Source organism: Topomyia yanbarensis, chromosome 2 (genome assembly GCF_030247195.1).
Source record: "Topomyia yanbarensis strain Yona2022 chromosome 2, ASM3024719v1, whole genome shotgun sequence".
NCBI lineage: Eukaryota > Metazoa > Arthropoda > Insecta > Diptera > Culicidae > Topomyia > Topomyia yanbarensis.
In genome coordinates this window covers 197139355-197159924 of record NC_080671.1, presented here as the reverse complement: position 1 = coordinate 197159924, position 20570 = coordinate 197139355, and the positions used below count along the sequence as shown (strand labels likewise).

General features: G+C 34.4%; 1 protein-coding gene across 2 annotated transcripts in view; it reads right to left on the bottom strand.

Moving 5' to 3' along the window:
• The window catches only part of LOC131682591 (phospholipid phosphatase homolog 1.2 homolog), a 38339-nt gene that overhangs the window by 10570 nt on the left and 7199 nt on the right, over positions 1-20570 (bottom strand). The window contains exon 1 of one of the 2 annotated variants that reach the window (XM_058964199.1): positions 8489-8946. The exons of the other annotated variant lie outside the window; for it this stretch is intronic. Within the exon in view, the coding sequence (XP_058820182.1) occupies positions 8489-8579 (91 nt within the window). The 5' untranslated portion in view covers positions 8580-8946. Of the gene's footprint in view, positions 1-8488; positions 8947-20570 lie in introns of those variants that run through there. 2 annotated transcript variants of the gene reach the window in all.

Genomic DNA, 20570 nt, shown 5'->3' with positions numbered 1-20570 from the left:
AGATTTTTTCCGAGGCCCGGAGGGCCGAGTCTTATATACCAATCGACTCAGCTCGACGATTTGGGACAATGTCTGTGTGTGTGTGTGTGTCTGTGTGTGTGTGTGTGTGTATGTAACGGACAAATTCTCATTCGTGTTTCTCAGCAATGGCTGAACCGATCTTATCCAAACCAATTTTAAATGAAAGAACTAAAAAACAGTATGAACGCTATTAATTTGTTTTTGATTCTGATGTTTAGTTTCCAAGATATGAATGTTTGAATGTGTAAAAATGGCGTTTTTTGCAGTTTTTTTGGATTATCTGCCGAAATTGACAATATAGATTAACAATTTATATGTTTTTAGACAGCTTTAACGAATACCTTTTGAACAAGCTATAGATTGTTGAAATCGGACTATTATCATAAGAGATATTTAACATCAAATGCGGACGAAAGATTTTTATCATTTCCCATTGCCAGAAATATGACCAAAAACATGTAATCTATTATTAACGCCAAAACGGCTTATTTTAGGTCAATAGTATCTTCGGAGAATTTAATGGAGGTAATATGCCCTTTCTTTTGGTATTGTGCTTTTGCTGATTAATCCTATGAGTGAGATATTTTCTCAAATTTTCTTGGAAGTGATTATATCGAAATGATGTCTTCAGCAAATTTGTAGCTCTTACTTTTGCGAATAACTTTACTAAAGACTTTAAATATCTATTTTGAATACTTTAAAAGTTATGACTTGTTATTTGTTGATTACTCTTTGTCGCCTATTTATTGTTCAATATAGTAATAATCCATTGAAATAAGCTAAACATTATTTCGATAAAACGAATTTTGTATTTCATTTTACTATCTACAACCGCTAGAAATAATCACCGAACACTTCCAAGTTGTCTGGACGGAACTTGTTAACTTATCAGTACAAAAATGTTCATTTGTGCGAACCTTCTGACTGCAATTCGATCTGAAACATATCGGAAAATGAAAAGCGAAATAAATAATTCCGAGCAACGGCGTAGCCAAGAGAAGGTTTTGGGGTTTAACACAATACAACCCCCCCCCCACACCCCACACACCCAAAAATAAATTGGATTGAAGTTGAAAATTTATTGATGCAGATCATGAGGACTTTTGATAAATTGTCGGAATGGTTCCTGATATGTAACTGATCTATTGATCTTGATTTCACAGTTGTCTAATTGCATCAATATCAAATTCCTGCCAGAGAACATTCCAATAGAAAATTCCAGAGTTCTGTAATCAATCATAATCCTCAGATTTATTTTCAAATTGATCTCGTTTTTGTAGAGATGTACTGTAAGAGGGGTCTTTATTTAATAGGAAGCGAAGTTAAAATTGATTTAATGTCTATGAAACATAGAACTGCTCACCAAAAAAATGCATAACTTTCAACATTTGCTAAAAATGTTTTTGCCTTTCTCATTCACTCTAAAATTCGTCAATCTAATCCCGACCCGGAGGGCCGAGTGTCATATGCCAATCGACTGAGTTCGTCGAGATCGGAAAATGTCTGTGTGTATGTTTGACCTCTGTTTCTCAGAGATGGCTGGACCGATTTGCACAAAGTTAGTCTCAAATGAAAGGTACAACCTTCCCATCGGCTGCTATTGAATTTTTTATTGATTGGACTTCCGGTTCCGGAGTTACGAGTTGAAGAGTGCAATCACACAGCAAATGCCCATATAAACTGAAATGAAAAATTTTCAAAATCAAATTTGTATTTTTGATGCCAAATGACTTTAAAATGCATGAAACATTGAGATGTTTGACAAAAATTGACTTTTTTGGACTTTGGTACATTTTTGCCTTTCTCATATAGAATGGTTATGCAATCACTCTAAAAATCGTCAATCATACCGGCCCGGCGCGGAGGGAGTATGCAGTGAGGGGTTGCTACTTTAAAATTAAAACTAGTTTAAAATTTCTTAACAAGTTGAAAATTTTCGGCAGGACCTGGACCTCCCGGATCTTTCTCCATGATCCGCCGCTGGTTTCAAGCGATGTTTCAGTATCACATAGTATCTCAAGATCGTGGCTGTCGATCCATTGTATGTATGTGTAAATCGTACTGAACATGTAATATTCATTTCCACCATTGTATTGAACATAACCAGCCATGGAATCGTAGTCTGGACAAATGAGAAAAGCACAATTGCACCACTAAGTGGATTAAAACAGGTTTTTATTTTGGGAATGCGTCGAGTTGAGACGAAAACGTAATATGATTAATAACGAGGATAACACTTTCCAAATGTAGAGAGAAATTTATGAAAAAGGTTCTGATCGATTTTGATGAGCATTTGATTTTTGTTGTATGACCAATTATATGTATAAGTCAAATGTTTAAAAACAGTAATTTAAGGTCAAGATAGCATCATTTTGAAACCGCCAATTTCGGAGGTTTAGTATCTTCAATGAGTTTTACAAACGTTAAACAGCGCATCATTTGACAAAATAATTTTGACGGTATATCGTCCAAGAAGTATTTATGGTGAATTTTCTCAGGTTAATATTCATGACTACAATAAAGTCTCAACAAATTCGCTAAAGACACGAACTCTGTTACTATTTTCTGAAAAATTAATTCTGCATAATTTTAAAACTTCAAAAATTACGGTTTCGGAATTATGCCGTTTGGGCAGTAAGATCGATTTTTACCAAACCCCCACCAATTGTAAAATTGGTATTGTAAAAAAACGTAAGGGCGATACTTTAATGCTGATAGGTGGGACCGAAAATCGCCAAAGGGGCGATACTATCATTTTGTCAATTTCAATAGCAAACACAAATTTTAATTTAATAATTTCAAATACTTCATGAAGTTTTGGATTTCGATCACTGCATCATGCAATCTAAGATGTAAAAAACACAATAGTTCTTAAATGGGAAATAAAACCAAGACTGGAAATATTCACTGTTGATTTTATTTGAATGGTGTCACTACTAGTATCGCTTTTTTCAAGAAAAAGCGTTGATTTCTTAGTTCTCAGTCGCGTTGGAAATTTGAGTAAAGTATAAACTTCAAATCGATTCAAAAAAAAATTTCGATTTTTTTGGCTCAGTACAATATATAACCCCTTTAGGAAAATTCAGTTTTCCCACCACAATTTAGATATTTTATTTATTTATTCCTTCGTCTTTGGCTAATTCTGCCATACAGACTGTTACTTAAAATTATTTAACATGTACAGTAACAATATATAACAACACAGACAATCGAGCAACAAGCAAAGGTAACAATACAGTATTCCAAACAAAATGTCAAACTTTTCGTGAAATTGTCGGAAACAGAGTCCTAATGGCCATGTTGATGGAGATAGTGCTATTTTTCTTAGCCTTGCGTCAATTCCTACTTTGAATGAAATGAACGGCATTAATGACTAGTCCTTCCATTCAGGTACGAGCTTCTTCACAATTGCAGCATTAGTTCCGAGTGATTCTGCGACCAGAGTAGCAATATCTTTCTCACTCACTGTGTTCTTGACACGCGTAAAGAATAGCCAACAAAGATTTGTAGAATTACTTGACTCCAAAGAACCAGCAACCCTACACCCTTGTTTCAATCGAGTGGACGACATTTGCGGGATTGATTGAGCTAGAGATGAACTTGTTTCCGCCAAAGAAAAACGAGATTCAGCCATTTCGGTCATTGATTCACTCAGTATTCACATCGACAGCAACAGTAGCCGCATGAGCAGGGGTAAATGAAGTAGCGTCGGTGATCGCCTCGCGTTTATCTCGAAAAGCCTGCATCTTGCGAACGCCGTCCATGATCGTCGTACACGGGGTACACATCCACCAGATATTCTTGTACCTGTTGCAGCAGGTGACCTCTGCAGTAGACAGCACAGCACATTCTGCATGATAATTATCCTGACAAAATCCATCACAAGAAATGGTTACCCCTCCAGGCATGATAGGCAAGGCACATTCGCAGCAAAACATCTTCAATCAGCACGACTTTCTCTTGTTCAATACAGCTGGTATGATGAAGAATAACGTTCTTTTGTTTTCGACTGTATAGAAGCGGTAGCACCGAAAGATAGAACAAACGGATAGTTCGTTTAATCGGGTGAAAAATCGCCTTTTTATCTTTAATATCACCAGCGATGTAAAATGTACGATCCGAAAACAGTGCACTATAACTGATAAAAGCGAATGGCAGCAAAATACAATATGGAAATCGATCGCGCGACTATTTTCCACGAAAAAGCGAAAGCAGCTCAGCTGACAAACAACCGGTCGGAGGGAATACACACAACTGACTTTTATTAACAGAGCATTAACAATAATTCGTTGGTATGTCTATTTTATGGGCCATTTTTTCGCTTCCCCATTGATTTGGTTTGAGATTTCTGGCACTGATGTTGTCCTATGCTGATTTGAGCGATTCTCTGAGTCCTGCAACTATCCCATGTAGTATGTGTTATCAAAAACATCGCGAAGCATCAAGTTCTAAATGTTCTCAAACGATACAATATCCGAAGAGAGTGATAAGAGCTATAAGAAATGTCTCATCACACTGTTAGGTGGATTAAAAGCGTTTTTTAACAAAAAATAACAAATGCAATCCGGGACACCAACTGAAAACACATATAAACACATATAAAAGTGTTTTAAATTCCAGGAAATCATGGATTTTTCCAATGCACTACTCTTAGGCTGAATGTTATCCGAAAAACATATATTTCGTTTAAACTTTGTTCACAGATTTTTTTAATTTTGTGAAAATATCTCCTTTTTAACAAAATGATCAAACCCAATAAAATAATGTAAGTTAAATTGCAGATGATCGGATCAAATGTTTCTGAGAGTAAAATTTTGTGATGGCAGTTAATGATGGTGCAAATTTGTTTTACATTCTAGAAAAGGAAAAAATCAGCAAGAGTCCACGTGGACAATTCTCGAACCCCCACCCACCTCTCCATGGACAGGCGTGGACTTTTCGTACCCCCTTACCCACCCCTAAACTGTCCACGTGGTATATGGACGGTCCCAAACATGGCTTTTCAAAACTGCGTTCAATCGCAGTTGAAAATGGTTCGATTCAAAGAACTCATCTTTTGGCCTCTCGAAAGAAAACCATGCACTAGAGATGGTCGGGTTTCAATTTTTTCGAACCCGAACACGAGAGTTTGAAACTTGAAAAACCCAAACCCAACCCGAAATTACAATTCGAAAAACCCGAACCCGAACCCGATAATTAAATTTTCGTAAAACCCGAGCCCAACCCAAACCCGATAATTTCGAAATTTAAAAACCCGAACTCGACCTGAACCAGAAAATTTTAGGCACCCGAGCTGAATCCAAGGCTCATCCATAAGTATTAAAGAATCACTCGAACCTAAAGTAGCATTATAGGCGTGCCGTTATATCTGCCTATGACCAAACGAGAGGAATTGGCATTTATATTTATTTATTCAAACAACCTTGCCCGTCGCACCAAAATTTCTAATTTTTTATCGAAAACCTTTCCTGCAAGATTAGTTTTGTATAATTTATTACACGTATTAAATTAAACTATGTCAATTGGCAACTTCCTTGATCTGATTCAAAGTCTGTACTAACAGGTTGTCGTGCTCAATAAAATTACAAATTACTTCGTATTCGACAGTTTACATAACGCCACGCGCATTACTGATTGGAACGGTCGAACTTGTGTCGAAGGGTGTCAACCAAGATTCTCTGACGCATTCTTGGTGTCACATCATTAGCTAGTACGGTATCCGCGCCAGTAGAGATGCTTCGACATCTCCAATGAAGTTCTCGGAACGACTCAAAACTTCTACAATTCCGCTCATACAACAACAGAACACATAATATTTTTACAGTCAATTCTTTAAAATCGTGAAAATAATGTGTTTTCATCAAAGAATCCGAATCATACAACGGCCCAGCCCGCGAAAAATCTGACAGAAAGTACTTGTTTGATGTATGCACCACTGATTTGATAGTGGCGCTAGTATACCCTTACCATATGAGTGCCATCGTTGATAGATTGTCTTTCTGTAGATTTCTACTCGCTTGAACCAATATTTTCCGGCAAATTTACTTGGCTTGGTTTATTGATGAGTATCATGAAAATTAAATCACATAGAGATTTCAGACGCGAAACACTTATTGTTGAATGCTCTCTCATTATTAAATAAAATAAAATCGGGCAGTTTGCGAATCTGAATAGAAAATACACGAATAAAAAATACAATGTTTGAGCATCAGAAAATATGACGAATTCTTGGCATAATCGGATTTAAAGGTGGTAAAATTTAGTACGGTTATATGTGTCATCCATTCGTAAACAAAGTAAAGTTAAATACTACAAAAAGACACTGGGTGTTGTGTATAAACGTAAACAGCGTCAAAAATGGTTGGATGTGACCTGTACAAACCCCGAACCCGACCCGAATCCGAAAATTCTAAATTCGAAAAACCCGAGCCCGACCCGAATCCGAAAGTTTAAAATTTTTTAAACCCAGACCCAACCCGACCCGAGAAAAACAAATTTGAAAATCCGGAACCCGACCCGAAAACGAGAAGTTTAATGTACAGTGCCCGAATCCGACCCGAAACCCGTCGAGTTCGGGTCGGGTCTGGACTTCGGGTCAAAAAACCCGAACCCATATACACTACTAGGTCCCATCCAAAACTGACTCAGACATCAATTCGCTAAAAGCTTAATAACTACTTTTAACAAAGCCTGATTGACTAGCAGCCTTCGACAAAGTTGTATACAATTAAACTATCTTTCTTATTTTCACTTACAGTGATATTACGATGTATACAGTGCCACCTAGCGTAAATGCGAGTTAGTGAGTTTTCTCAATGTAAATTATAATTATCGAAAAATCCCTTACAGACTTCAGGCACGCTGGTCCGGTAGTTAGACTTGTCCGATTCGCTTCAAATTTGGTGCAAGTACTCCTGGTGGAACTAGGAATCGACTCAGGTGTAGGCCGATTAAGTTTTCAAAAATTAATTTTTGTATGGAAACATGCGTGCCAAGAATGCACAGCGGACCTGCTAGACCCGCTTTGCCATTTTGTGTATGCATTATACGAATCTATCAAGCACACCATATGTGATATTTCCGTAATCTTTCACTTTTCCAATGAATTTAAACATCAGTTAATGGAATTTCCATTCCCAAGCTTATACTGCACGTATAACGCTTAGTAACTTAGAACATGTTAGCAGCCAGGCCTGGAAGACCTGGGTGCCTTTTTAAAGGTTAAATGACAAAATAAAGAAAATTGTAGAAATTGTAAAACGAATAAAATTAATAAATTGTAAACTGGTTAAATGAATAACTGAACACAATAAATTGAATAAATGAAATGCATAAAATAAATAAACTGAACTAAATGGATGAACTGAAAAAAATCATATTGTGCAGAAAATGTATACAATGAAAACAATGAATTTAAAAAGTAATAATTTAAAGATGGGAGGGTTTTACTGGATGCTTGCCAAAACCCTATTATTTGAAGGCTAGCTCACCAGCATCTGAATAAGCGTCTAAGTAAAGTTACAATGTACCTTCCAGGACTCCATTTCATTTTCCACCTTTGAATTTTTTTAGCTACTTTGAAAAAGTTTATCTCGTGTTGCAACTTTACTGTAGCAACTTTACGTTTCGAAGAAATTTCCCTTCATCTTCAGTGCAAACCAGAATTTCGTCATAAATTTGTTAAAGTTTACTCATAATACATAATAATACACGACTCAATTTTTTTGTTTGTCAAGTAAGGTGTAATATTGAATTTGTCTCCGAAACTTCCTCTGCGTAACCTATTTATACGTGGATAGCTTGAGAAGTTTCAGATTAGTTGCAAGTCTTATGATACAACTCAGAAATGGATCAAGAAATGATAGGTAAGAACCCTGACAGTTGCCGGGAACATGAAGAGAGAGAGAGAGGGGAAGCGTGTTTGCTTCTATACATTTATATTATGAAAAAAATGCAAGAGGCGGACATAGCGTAGTGGGTAAACCGATTGTTTTGTATTTACGCAGCTCACTTATATTCGATTCCCAACCCTGCCTACAGGGTTAGAGATTTTACTAAAGAAATTTCTCCAACCCGAAAAATAGGCAACTGACCCTAAGGTTAAATCTTCTATAATCGAAATAAAAAAATAATGCAACTTGTAATCATTGTGCCACGATCACTATAATCTAAATTTTTCAAAATAATTTTTGGAATCAAAAATACGGTTACTCTCGGTGATGCCACGAGCATAATATGAATATGAACTATATATGAGACATTCCACGCAAAATATACCACCCAGAACATCCACTTTTGAGTAGTAGGTGTCTCAAATTCTTGCCTAAGTCCGCCTCATATCCAAAATAAGTTGGCGATATTGCTCACGCACTGTTATAATGTAGCTGCATTGGTGCGACGCTTTAAACAATCAAATATATTGAGCAAAACACTGATTAGCTAAACTGATAAGAACTATCTTTATTACCTAAGGAGGCGGAGATCACATCGAAGACGAGCGGCACAGAACATTTTGGCTTAAATCGGCCAAATCTACCCAACGACTCAATATCTGGCATAATCGAATTGGCACAATTTAGTTGGAAAGAAACGTTACGGGTTCACGAGTTAGACGAACATCCGTTTTTTTGTTTGCGCGATATCACAACACTTTAACACTTTGTACTCTACACTTATGAATTCACTAAAAGACAGTTAATTTAATTGAACATTTGAACATCCGTTGACACAATTCATTTAATTTAAAAAGAGATTGGCCTCCGGTGATATATGGAGTGGTGTTGAATAGTTAATAAAATTTCAGTTTGAATAAATGGGTAGAATCAACATATATTCCGGTAGCTCAGTAACGACGCACTAGTATGGAAACAAAACAAAATATCTTCTTGTATCCAGCTACCTCGCGACTGACCACTCCGGAGTCAGAATTTGTACTGAGCCTTTTCTGCTGCAGTTCACTTCGTTTTTGTTCTTGTGTTGTAGGTAACTTATTGCGATAGAAGGGATGCAACGAATGAATCCTACCAGATTAGATAATGTATATACTTACATTGTTCGTTGTTCATTCATTTGTTCACATACACGAATGATTCGCTGCGACATGTGCATTCATCTCACACCTTGCGGAAGGATTAGTCCCATTCATAAACATTTGTAAACAAACGCCAATTCCACTCGCATCACAAGATTTCATCGACAATAGAGTAGCAAAAACTTTTTTTGTGCAATACATATTTTCCCATCTGGAACCACTTGCAGAAGTTACCTAACAATGTATGGATTTTCACATGTTCAGAAAATTAAAAAAAAATCCATACAATCAATGACGTGCATCTCTCTCCCCCTCCACACCAACCAAAATAATTTAGCATTGAGAAAAAACATAATTGTGATTAAATATCATAACAATTATTTTTCAAGGTTTTTAAAGTCTGATAACCATGTTGGAAACATTTACGGTGGTTTTCAAAAATTAAGGGAACATGCTTTCTTGAAACTGATGTTGTAGTGATTCCAAAATTGTTCATCAAATTTATTAAGTAATGGGATGGGTTAAATCGGTAACCCATCTAAAAGTGAGATAAGACATTTCTTACCAAATTTCAGTACGAATAAAACCTCGAATGAACTGAATAAATTATAGAAAAATCAATAAAACAAAAAAATAATAAGGCATTAAAATGAAAAAAATGTTATCAATTTGATTAACCTGGCAGAATAATTATTATAAATCAAATGAATAAAATAAATAAATCATATTAATTCAGCTCAAACGAAAATTGGACAATAGTTATAAAATTAATAGAATAAACTAAATTGTTTCAAGCTAACAAACTGGAGGAAGCGAATTAAAGGAATAACTGAAGAGAATTCATGAAATTAACAAAATGCAGAAACTAAATAAAATATGAGCTGAAAAAATAAGAATCATAAAATAAATGAAATGAATAAAATGAAAAAATAATTAATAGGAATAAAATAAAAAAGTAAATTAAAATAATAAAATTTATAAAACAAACAAAATGAATAATATGGATAAAATTAACTCTTTCATGACCAACTTTTTTGTAGCTCATTTAGGGCTCCAAAACAGTTCGTTAAAAGTCTTGGAGTAAACACTAAAAACCTATTTCGACTTTTCGCTGATAACCGAAAATGTCTCTGACAGCACTGCTCCAGTAGAATTCAATCGGAACAGTTGCAATAACTTCTACAATTCTACAGATAATTCTTCTAACTGTTGGCGTTCAAATAAAAGGTAAAAGTCACAGTAATTAACCTTAGCCTTGTTTTTGTGACGAAATCTTGTCTAGCCCCAACGTTATAGCTGTTTGAACCAGTGATGCAAATTTTCATTTTCAAAGGCCAACTTTCAGTTCAATCTACCCCAACCATGATTCAAATTCAAAGCCTTCCTTAAACATTCACTTTCAAGTTACGAGTTTCCATGGCTAAACCATACGTCTTCATTTCGAATTGATGCTTTTTCATTCATCAACCAATGTTGTCAAATGCTCTGTAGAGCCCAGTTTAGGTTAAATGTTGTCATGTTGTGCGTTTTCAAGCTTACATGAACAGTAAGAAGTATGTTTAGAGTAGTTTTGCTTGAAAAACCTAGTCAATACCCAAGTAGAGAGATATTCACAGTCATTGCAATTGAAAATGAATGGAAAATGATTAAACAGCTCGGCTTTTTGAATGAATGATATAAATGAACAACTGTGAATTTAACATAGTAGGGCATGATTTGAGATGTGTTCTTCCTTTAAGTTTAAAACAGCCTGTTGAAAATTTGCAGCTTGCTGTTTTTAACTTTTTGTTTTCGTTTTTCTTTTCGTAACGGTATCGTTTGATATTATCTAATGTTTTTATTGTATTGATGGGCCTTAATTAGTCATCAGAAACCTGAAATGTTAAATTTGTTTGGATTTCAAATATGTCTTTTTGGTGACGGATTTCGAAAAAAAAAAGATTTTTGTAAAGAATAGAATTTTCAGCTCAAGTATTTTAACGCGTATTTAGAATTAGAAGTTGTTAGAAAGATATTTTCATAAACTAACATAAACTTTCAATGCACTTAGCGTGCCTTAATTGCTTTGTTTGAATGTTATTTATTTGTGTTTTGACAAAATGACCCATATCCATATATCCAAAAACAAAAATAATAGTGTGTTACTAATTACATGACATTAGCCCATTGTCATTTTCCCAAATGGTTGAGCTGAGTCGATTGGTATATGAGACTCGGCCTTCCGGGCCTCGGGAAAAGTTTTCAAAGTTTGAGCTAACCCTATACCTGCATTTCCTTTGTAAGAAATGTAAAACAGTACTGAAATGATACGATTCACGAAGAAAATTATCCCGAAATCCAAACTAGTCATTATTCTAGGATTTCGAATCGAACATACATTTGAAGACTGTCTTTCGATATTTAGACAAGCGAGTTTTTTTAAATGATATGAAAATCACTTACTTATTCTTCTGGAGGTTAAAATAGTTGATTATCTATTAGACGACAAAACTTGACTTTTTTAGGAATTAGGAACATCGCTTAACTTAACGCTCATTAACTTGCTCATGGCGTCTGATCTACTCACATAAATTTTTAAGTTAGCGCGTTAAAATATTTAAAAAATCGGCAATAAAAACAAACAATTGGTAAAAATTTCAGATTCATTCTAAAATTGTATCTAAATATAAGAGTTGTAAAACCAATGTAGGTAGAAAGTCGGAATCTTCGGCAATATTTTTAGGAGAGTATTTCCCAAAACTTCGCCGGAGATCAACAGTTGTTACGACATTTAATTAGTAAGGGACTGGAAGGTGTAGTATATTTTTCAATATTAAGAGCCATAGTACTCAAGGGAGAGCAAGGAGTTGAAGGGAGAAAGTTTAGAAAAGCGTGGAAGGATCATATATGCAAGCTTAGAGCTCACCAGTGACTTAACTTTTTGTCTGCTACCGTAGGAGTCAAGATCTTTTGGCATTAGCAATGCGAATCACCTGAGTCTACGGCATGTCCGGACAAGCGTAAAGTAACTTGTTACTTCATGCTGTCGGAACCGACTGGTTCAAAATGGTAAAAATAGAATTCGCCGGAGATACCACCACTTTATCTTTTCAGGTTCACCGAATATGTTTCGTATCAAGATGTTAGACTAAAAAATCATATTTTTCGAATCCAGCTAATCCGATACAAAGGATTCGTACACAATATTGTAGCATAGGGTGTCCCAAAATGACATCATGTTAAAAAAGTCATCGGGCTCACTTCTTAAATGAAAGGTTAGGGTATTGGGACCACTTTCTTCTTCGGAGTGAGTTTGCTAAAACGCTTCCTACTGGTGGCGACTTTTGATTTTTTGAAAAATGGGCCGATTTTGGATAAAATTTTAAATTTATGCCTGTTGAAGGGGTCCTGAACTGTCTTAGATTTTTTTCAGCGTTTTTTATTTTTCTGGAGATCCAAACGGAGAAGTTTGGTTAGTTAGTTTGTACAAATTTGGAATTATAAGAGCGGCAGGTCCATTAAAACTTAGTAAAAAGTGAAATTTTTGCCGTTTTTCAGTAATTTTTCTTCAAAACTGGGTATCTACAAAATTTTAAAAGTACAGAAAACACTTTATATAGGCGAGCCGAATTCAGTGGCGTAATTTTGCTGAAGAAAGTGTGTAGCTATGGCTAATGGGGTATGAGTTATTTAAGTTTTTGTTAGATAACCTTTGACATTTTTAGCAATTTATCAAAAATAACACTGTTCCAAAAAGTAAATCAGTTCAAATGTGCTTTGACCACACATTGTTTTTCGAAAAATAGAAGGAAAATCATGAAAAATGACGTTTTCTGTACGTCTTTAGTATGTCAGGACGAGGTTTAATGAGCATCTGTTGATTTTTTTGTAACTTAAATTATAAAAATAATAACTTTGCTAACGACGCCAAGTCTCTAATTATTTTTTGAAGAGTTAATTCTCCATAATTACTTCTAGGAGACATCTTCAACAAAACGATTGTGTCAGAAGATGCGCTGTATTCTGTTGTAAAACTTTTTCAAAGATATTTGCCCCAAATTTGACTATTTCGGAATTATGTGATCTAAACAGTAAATATTAGTTTTTCAACACTCACCTCACTCTTCTGCATTTTTCTCCACTTAAAAGTTCCTAAGATGAAAATAAGACTTTGTGTGAATGTAAGTACGTTAATCAATTCAGCCTTCAAATATACGCCATAACTTGCCATTAACTCGACATATTTGTTTAATTTTGGTGATTTTCAAACCCGCTAGGTGGCTATTAGTATAGAAAATATTTTTTAAAAATATCGTCAAATGCTCATAAAAACCGATTCTGATGTACTAGAGACAAGCAAAAAACGCCATTTTTCATCATTTTCCTTCTATTTTTCGAAAAATAATATGCGGACTAAGCCCACTTAAGTTGTTTTATTTTGTAGAACAGTGTTATTTTTTATGAATAGCAAAAAATGTCAAAAGGTTATTTAACAAAAACGTAAATAACTTATGCCCCATTGGCCGTAGCTATACACTTTCTTCAGCAAAATTACGCCCCTGAATTCGGCTCAACTATATAAAGTGTTTTCTGTACTTTTAAAATTTTGTAGATACCCAGTTTTGAAGAAAAAATACTGAAAAACACCAAAAATTTCACTTTTTACTAAGATTTAATGGCCCTGCCGCTCTTATAATTCCAAATTTATACAAACCAACTAACCAAACTTCTCCGTTTGGATCTCCAGAAAAATAAAAAATGCTGAAAAAAATCTAAGACAGTTCAGGACCACTTCAACAGGCATAAATTTGAAATTTTATCCAAAATTGGCCCATTTTTCAAAAAATCAAAAGTCGCCACCAGTAGGAAGCATTTTAGCAAACTCACTCCGAAGAAGAAAGTGGTCCCAATACCCTAACCTTTCATTTAAGAAGTGAGCCCGATGACTTTTTTAACATGATGTCATTTTGGGACACCCTATTGTAGCATTGTGCTTCTACTTTCAAATCCATACTGAGTGGTCTGCCCATTTTTGCCCGTTCATGAGTTATTTGAATGCAAAGTGGGCCGTTTTTCGAACAAATATATCAAAAACTTTTCATCATATTTAGTTGCTTTGTTTACCAATTTTTCGTTTTTTTATTAATTTTGAAGGTTTGGTAGCATGAAAAAAAGTTATAATGAAAGAAAGGATTTTCGGTCTTTTCTCAATTTATACACTATATCTCAAAGATTATTGAATATAGGATATTACCACCTTCGGCAAAGTTTCTTGTAGAAGAATTTATTACAACTTTGCAAAATACATCAACTCTCTATGCTCTATCTATTTTATGCCAGAAATAAATTTTGCTTCTCACTAATAAGATGAAAAAACAACAAAAGTTTTACTTCAACAGAAAGCGCCCTATTATCATAAATTCTTCCGCAGATAGTACATTGCTATGACTATTCGTTTCGAAGTTATTCAAAACGATCAGGTTTTTTGCGTTTTAAACCACTGTGCACCGATGCATCGGTGTAGTGCACTGTCAAAAACGAAGATGCCATGCGTATTATTAGGCTGTCTAATCTATTTTTTACCTGTAGATCTTTTTCCACATGTAACCAAGTTCATGTCGTTCCCACGCCGCTAATAGATCGATCCCCGTCGTTAAGCAAAGTGCAGAAGGCAATCGACAAAGAAATTATAGATACCCAGAACGATCTAAGCCGGTCAGGTCACAAAGCATGATTTAGGTCGGTTGGTTTTGGGAGCATGATGCGATCAAATATATTTTTAGAAGAAGGCGTACCTGCTTTACATTGAGCATATTTTACGTGGCCGAAACGACAAAAGAAAAATAAAGGATATTTTATTATCTATGTTTTCTAGCTATAGGTGAGACCGGGAATGAATGGTGTTTTTTTGGCAGGGGGTGTCTGAATTTCGATTTTGAAATTAACTTTTGCAATATTAGATACTTTTTGTTAGAAATGGTGAATAAAAATTCCGTTTTACAATGTTAGTCCAAAAAATCTATATCATTCTACGCTTTTCCACAATAATCTGTAATTTGTAACGAAAACATTAGAAACTTCGAGAAATCTGCTATTCCAGCTGACTTGTTCAATAGCGCAGGAACTAAAAATCCATAATATTGATTTTTATTATTTAGTTACGAGTAACCATTTACTCTAGTTACAAAAATTAATATTCATGACTTTAAAGTTTCTAAGAGCTAAACAATTATGGCAATCCCAGTTGATGCTAGAAATTGCAAAGTATACTAGACTACACGTTTACAAGGTGTAGAACACGTGAAAGCGGATTGAGTAGAAAAATGTCATCCGAAAAACATCTCCATGGATAGGAATATATCCGCGTCAAGTCAAAGTAACAAAGAATGTTCCAAAGAAGAGAATGTCAAATTTACCCTAATGTCATTTTGGCCCTGATCAGGCAAGCGATTTATAGATGTGGAAAAAAGATTCCACTTTTATTATACCTATTACTAATTCTGTGCAACAAAATAGCAATTTTTTCATGAAATTGATAGCTTTTTCTGAGAAAACCCCTAGTCCTGCGTGATGTTCGGTGTACATCTCAAAGAAAACTATTGACTCAGTAGGAAGCACACTTAGTTTTTGTATTACCTTAAGCCTGGTAAAATCGGATCGATTACAGCCGATGGTGTTCAGTGTGATGAGTTGCCGAAGATCTTAGGGACTCCATTGCATCCTAACAAAGTGACTTTATGGTGGGGATTATATACGAATTGCATTCAAGGCTATGTTCTATCATGCTTTTTCATATACTCAAAAATAATTGAATACTATATAGCATTTGATGCGGAAATCTGAAAACATTTTTTGTGTTTAGACAATTCCAAGGACGATATAACTGTTATGTGCAATGTTTAGTTTATGTTGAATAAACTGATAGTAACTTGTATATGTACGCTACACGTATTTTGGCACGTTAGGGTGGATATATTTTTTTATACCTTTTCGTTACCTACTACTATGTCCAATTGTAGAAGACGGTGGGGAGTTGTGAACATAGTTTTGTTTTTGGAGCATAACTACCATAAATATTGGTCAATTTTCAATGTTAGACCTTGGTATTTGTTAAGGACACCTTAATATATCCGCAGGCTGAAGCAATTCAAAAAAAAAATCATTGTCTTGTTTGAGATATGACAGAATGCGTCAAATCGGCATTTTTTTTAGTTTGGTGGGGAATTGTGAATCATCGCAAAAAGTAGAAGAGATGGAATATTTTTGTGGTTTATCTTTATTAGGGCTATAGAAGATAAATTTTAAGATATTTCTAAACTTAAGATGAGATGGAAAAGTGATTTGATTTGCAATGAGTCGGTGACAACATGATTCGCGCCAACCCAATTGAATTCGCGGTTGTGGTACGGGGAGATTAAGATTGTGGCAGAATCCTGTTCTTCGCATAAAATTGAACATTTTTATATCATAATATGTCTGATTCATCCCTGATTTTCGAATTATGATACTGTTCTACTTAAAAAAATACTGTATCCCGCTGAAATGTACGGTTCGCAACTCCCCACTAAGGGTGGTTCACAACTCCCCACTTTACATATCTTCGAGAAAAACGTATCTCCATCAGCACACCAAAGGTTCTTCTATTTTTTTGTCGATGAAAGCCGATTACCCAAGGAATGTTTTGCACTAATTTACTTTGAAATCAGCTACATAACGGGACTCCACATACCACAAATACAATTGAGTAAAAAAACTTTTTGTTTGGTATGTTTAGTCGCTAGTTACCTAAACATAAAGAACATGAGTTAATGCAACATTTGCTAATGAGAAAGTGACGTCATGACAGTAGAAACATTTAAATTTTTATAATCTATAGCTTAGCGGGAATTGAAGGTGTTCACAACTCCCCATGGTTCACAACTCGATTTTTTTACTTATATCGTGCCTTCAAATTTTTTAGCTCGCTCCACCGACTTTCAATGAGTGGTTGAATTTGTATGGTGACCGTACTAAAATGGTTTAAAGTTTTTTTGAATATTTTAATTTGTTAGTACATGGTGTTTGGTTCATAATTAAGAATCTCTCGAGGGGTGATAGAGGATCATATTTGGGGGGAAAATCGTTCTACACCTACCATCAAATCTCAACCATTACAGAGTTATCGAACTTTTCTTGTAACTAACTAGTTCGTCTTTAAATACCTCATATTCAAAAAGTGTACTTTGTATTTTAAATCGTTTAGTTCCATTGGAAAGGTGAGAGAATTTCTTATAGAATGGTGTTCTCGCTTGTTTTAGTTCATGAGGTTAACCCTTTATAAGGCCCAGAGTTTGGGGCTATTAATGAATGTTATATTAATAGAAACACGGTTCTCTCACTTAGTTTAGAATATATTTACATTTATTTCGTAATAAAAACTGTTTTGAAAATATACTGCTACCATCCGTTAGAAAACGTCAGTCTTTGTAATGTTTGATATTTTTTCAACGAGATTGGTGCAAATATAAAAACATATCGAGCTAGATCAGAAATTCAAAAAGAAATTAAGGTGGGTTACTGGTTTTTACCTGATTAACAGTAAATTACCCCTAGATTCTGAGGATAAGTAAAATGAGACCACAGATTACAGACGTTCATTCATTCATTTAATTTTTTTCCTTGCAATTTTTACCATTCATAAACCAAATTTTCGGATTAAAAATAGTTGTTTTTACAAATTTGCATCACCAACTTATAGGGTCTAGAGTATTTTTTTCAAAATAGAGCTAATTTTATTGTCCAAAAGTAAATCGCCATATTTTAAAAAATAACTCTTCACCAATCTGACACTTTTCACTGTATCTCAATAAAAAGTAATAAGAAGAGTTGCCAGACTCCTAACAAGTAGATTTCATAAGATTGGAACACTTCTCACTTCATATTCCTGCGTTTTAAACGAAACGAAAAGGTGGCCATATAGTTGCCACTGCCTTATAAAAGGTTAAGCAGTCGTTTAAAACTAATTTATTCAAAAGTTAACATTTTTTATCGATTTTTCGTTTATGTCTCGAAAATCTCAATAGTTAACTTCCTAGTAAGAGTAGGAAAAGGTGGTATAGCCAGTTTGCTTATAGCTTTCGGGGAAGCAGGTGTCAAAGTTGGCGTGGGGTACATTTGTATCTCAGTGTCCGGTTGCCGTTAGCGTTTCGTCAGGTTTCGTGCTGTCAGTGGAAATGTGACTCGTGACAATACCAGTTTAAATACTGGTTGTTTCACTAAGTAAGTAAGGATTAGTATTATATAATCGTTTTTAATCAATTATTCAATTTATTTTATTTAATTTTGAAGTAGAAAAAAATCGTTCTCATTTTTGCTGATTTTTATTGTAACTGCTGTTACAGTAACGTTGCGTGTTATCAATGTATTACTGGTCAGCAATATTTTTTTTCATTTCAATTTCCACCCCATTTCGTGGTATTTTCCAAAACCCGATTTTTTTAAATTTGACTCGGTTGAAAATTCGCAAAGTTATTGTAATTTTTGTGAAAAAAGTAAAAACCGCGATTTTTTAACTTTTTTTGTTCAAACCAATGTATGTATCATTGATTCGATCAATTCCGTTAACTTACACAGCTGCCTTCGCAATTAAAAAACGAAGAAAATGATGTATTATACATTTAATTTGTTCGCATTTTTACCTGCGAAAATAGCGATCAAACGCGTGGGGTAAATTTATACCCCAGTGCAACGTTCTAGGGTTAATTTGCAGCGAAAAGAAAAGAGATAGGAGTAAAGTGTCAAATGACAAGTTATAAAGAATGTTGAGGAGATCCAATGGACAATAGCAACGATAAGTTTTGTCGAATAACAATTAGAATTAATATAAAACTCTTTGAAAAACACTCATTTTTACTAGTAAAAAGTCATTGAGCTTGAGCTTGTGCACTAGTAAAAAGTCATTTAGTACTCTTAACTAAAAATATTTGTACATTAATCGGTAGGAAATTTTCTCAGCTTTTCAATGAAGTCTTGGGAATAATGATATAAAGCATATTTTATAATAATTTTATAATTTTATATAAAGCATTTTCATAGTCATTTAGACACTTGCAACTCGACTACAAGAAATGTTTAACCCTTTCATGCCCAACTTTTTTCTAGTGCAGATAGGGTTTCAAAACTATTTTTCCTTGAAAACGGTGGGGTCAAGAAACACGATAAGTCTTTTTTCATAAAAATAGGTGCTACCCTTGCAGTGTTAGAAGTCGCTCAATTTTTACCTTCCAATGCTCAATACATTTTTTCAAAAATATTTACAAAAGTCCACTTGTGTGGAAAATGTAGCCAAAGACAGTCTAAATTGATAGGTTTTATCAGTTTTCAATAATATTGCAACATAACGAAGATATATGAAAAATTCATTTTCTATCGTCAACGTAAACTGCCCCTGGCAGCACTGCTCCATCGGAATCCAATCAGACTAATTACAATAGCTTCAGTTCTAGAGCTGATCCTTGTAACTGTTAATACTCAAATGAAAGACAATAGTCACATTTATTGGAATTACTTGATTTCGTGAGCAACTCTTGCCTCAATCAAAAGTTATAGCTGTTTAAAAACGTTGTTGTTCACAAACAACATGGGCATGAATGGGTTAACAATGGAATTACAGAGAAACGAGAAAAGATAGGAACATGATGTTGAAGAACAAATTATGGATCGTTTTACACAGCAACTTTCGGATAATAGGTATTGTTATCATCATAATTCATTATTTTGGGGAAATTAACAAAAACCTCATCACAAACACTAACTTTTAACTACTTTACTACCAAAAGTTAACTAAAGCTAATTAACTGAGAGATATGAGTACACCATACAATAAGAAATTTACTCACATTTCCAATGAAACTAAAAGGTTTAAAATACAACGTATAGTTTTTGAATTAAAGGTATTTTAAGACGAATAATTTTTTTACAGAACCAGTTCAATAACTCTGTAACGGTTGAGATTTGATGGTATGTGCAGAACGATTTTTTCAACAAATACGGTAGTCTATCATCCTTCTTAACCATGAACCAAACACCCTGTAGAGTGATTATTTATTAAGCAGTGTTAGAGCATACGAGTGACACAATTATGTCTTATAGATAGTCTTATAGATCACAATCGTGGATTACATATTCATCTTTACGATGAGTATCTATTTATTAAATTGTTGTTTTTCTCAGTTTATGAGAACCTTGTGTGAGCGTTACTATGAGATAAGATTCTGGTCTGGTAATAATTTCTTGAGTAAATAAGCTTTCTTATAAAATGACTATGGGGATCAAACTATCAGTTCAAGTTTTATTATAGCCAAGAAACTGCCTTTGTTCACGTTATTTACTCCTATCGGTTTTAGGAGCCCTGAGCGAAGTGATCATATTTCAGTAAAAACAAAACAATTCTGGTATAAGGTTATTAAACTTCCGGTATTCACATTTTTTTGTATTATTTTTACCAAACCATGGAATTGAAAATTAAGCAAAATAAAAAAATGAAGTAGGTGGCTATTTA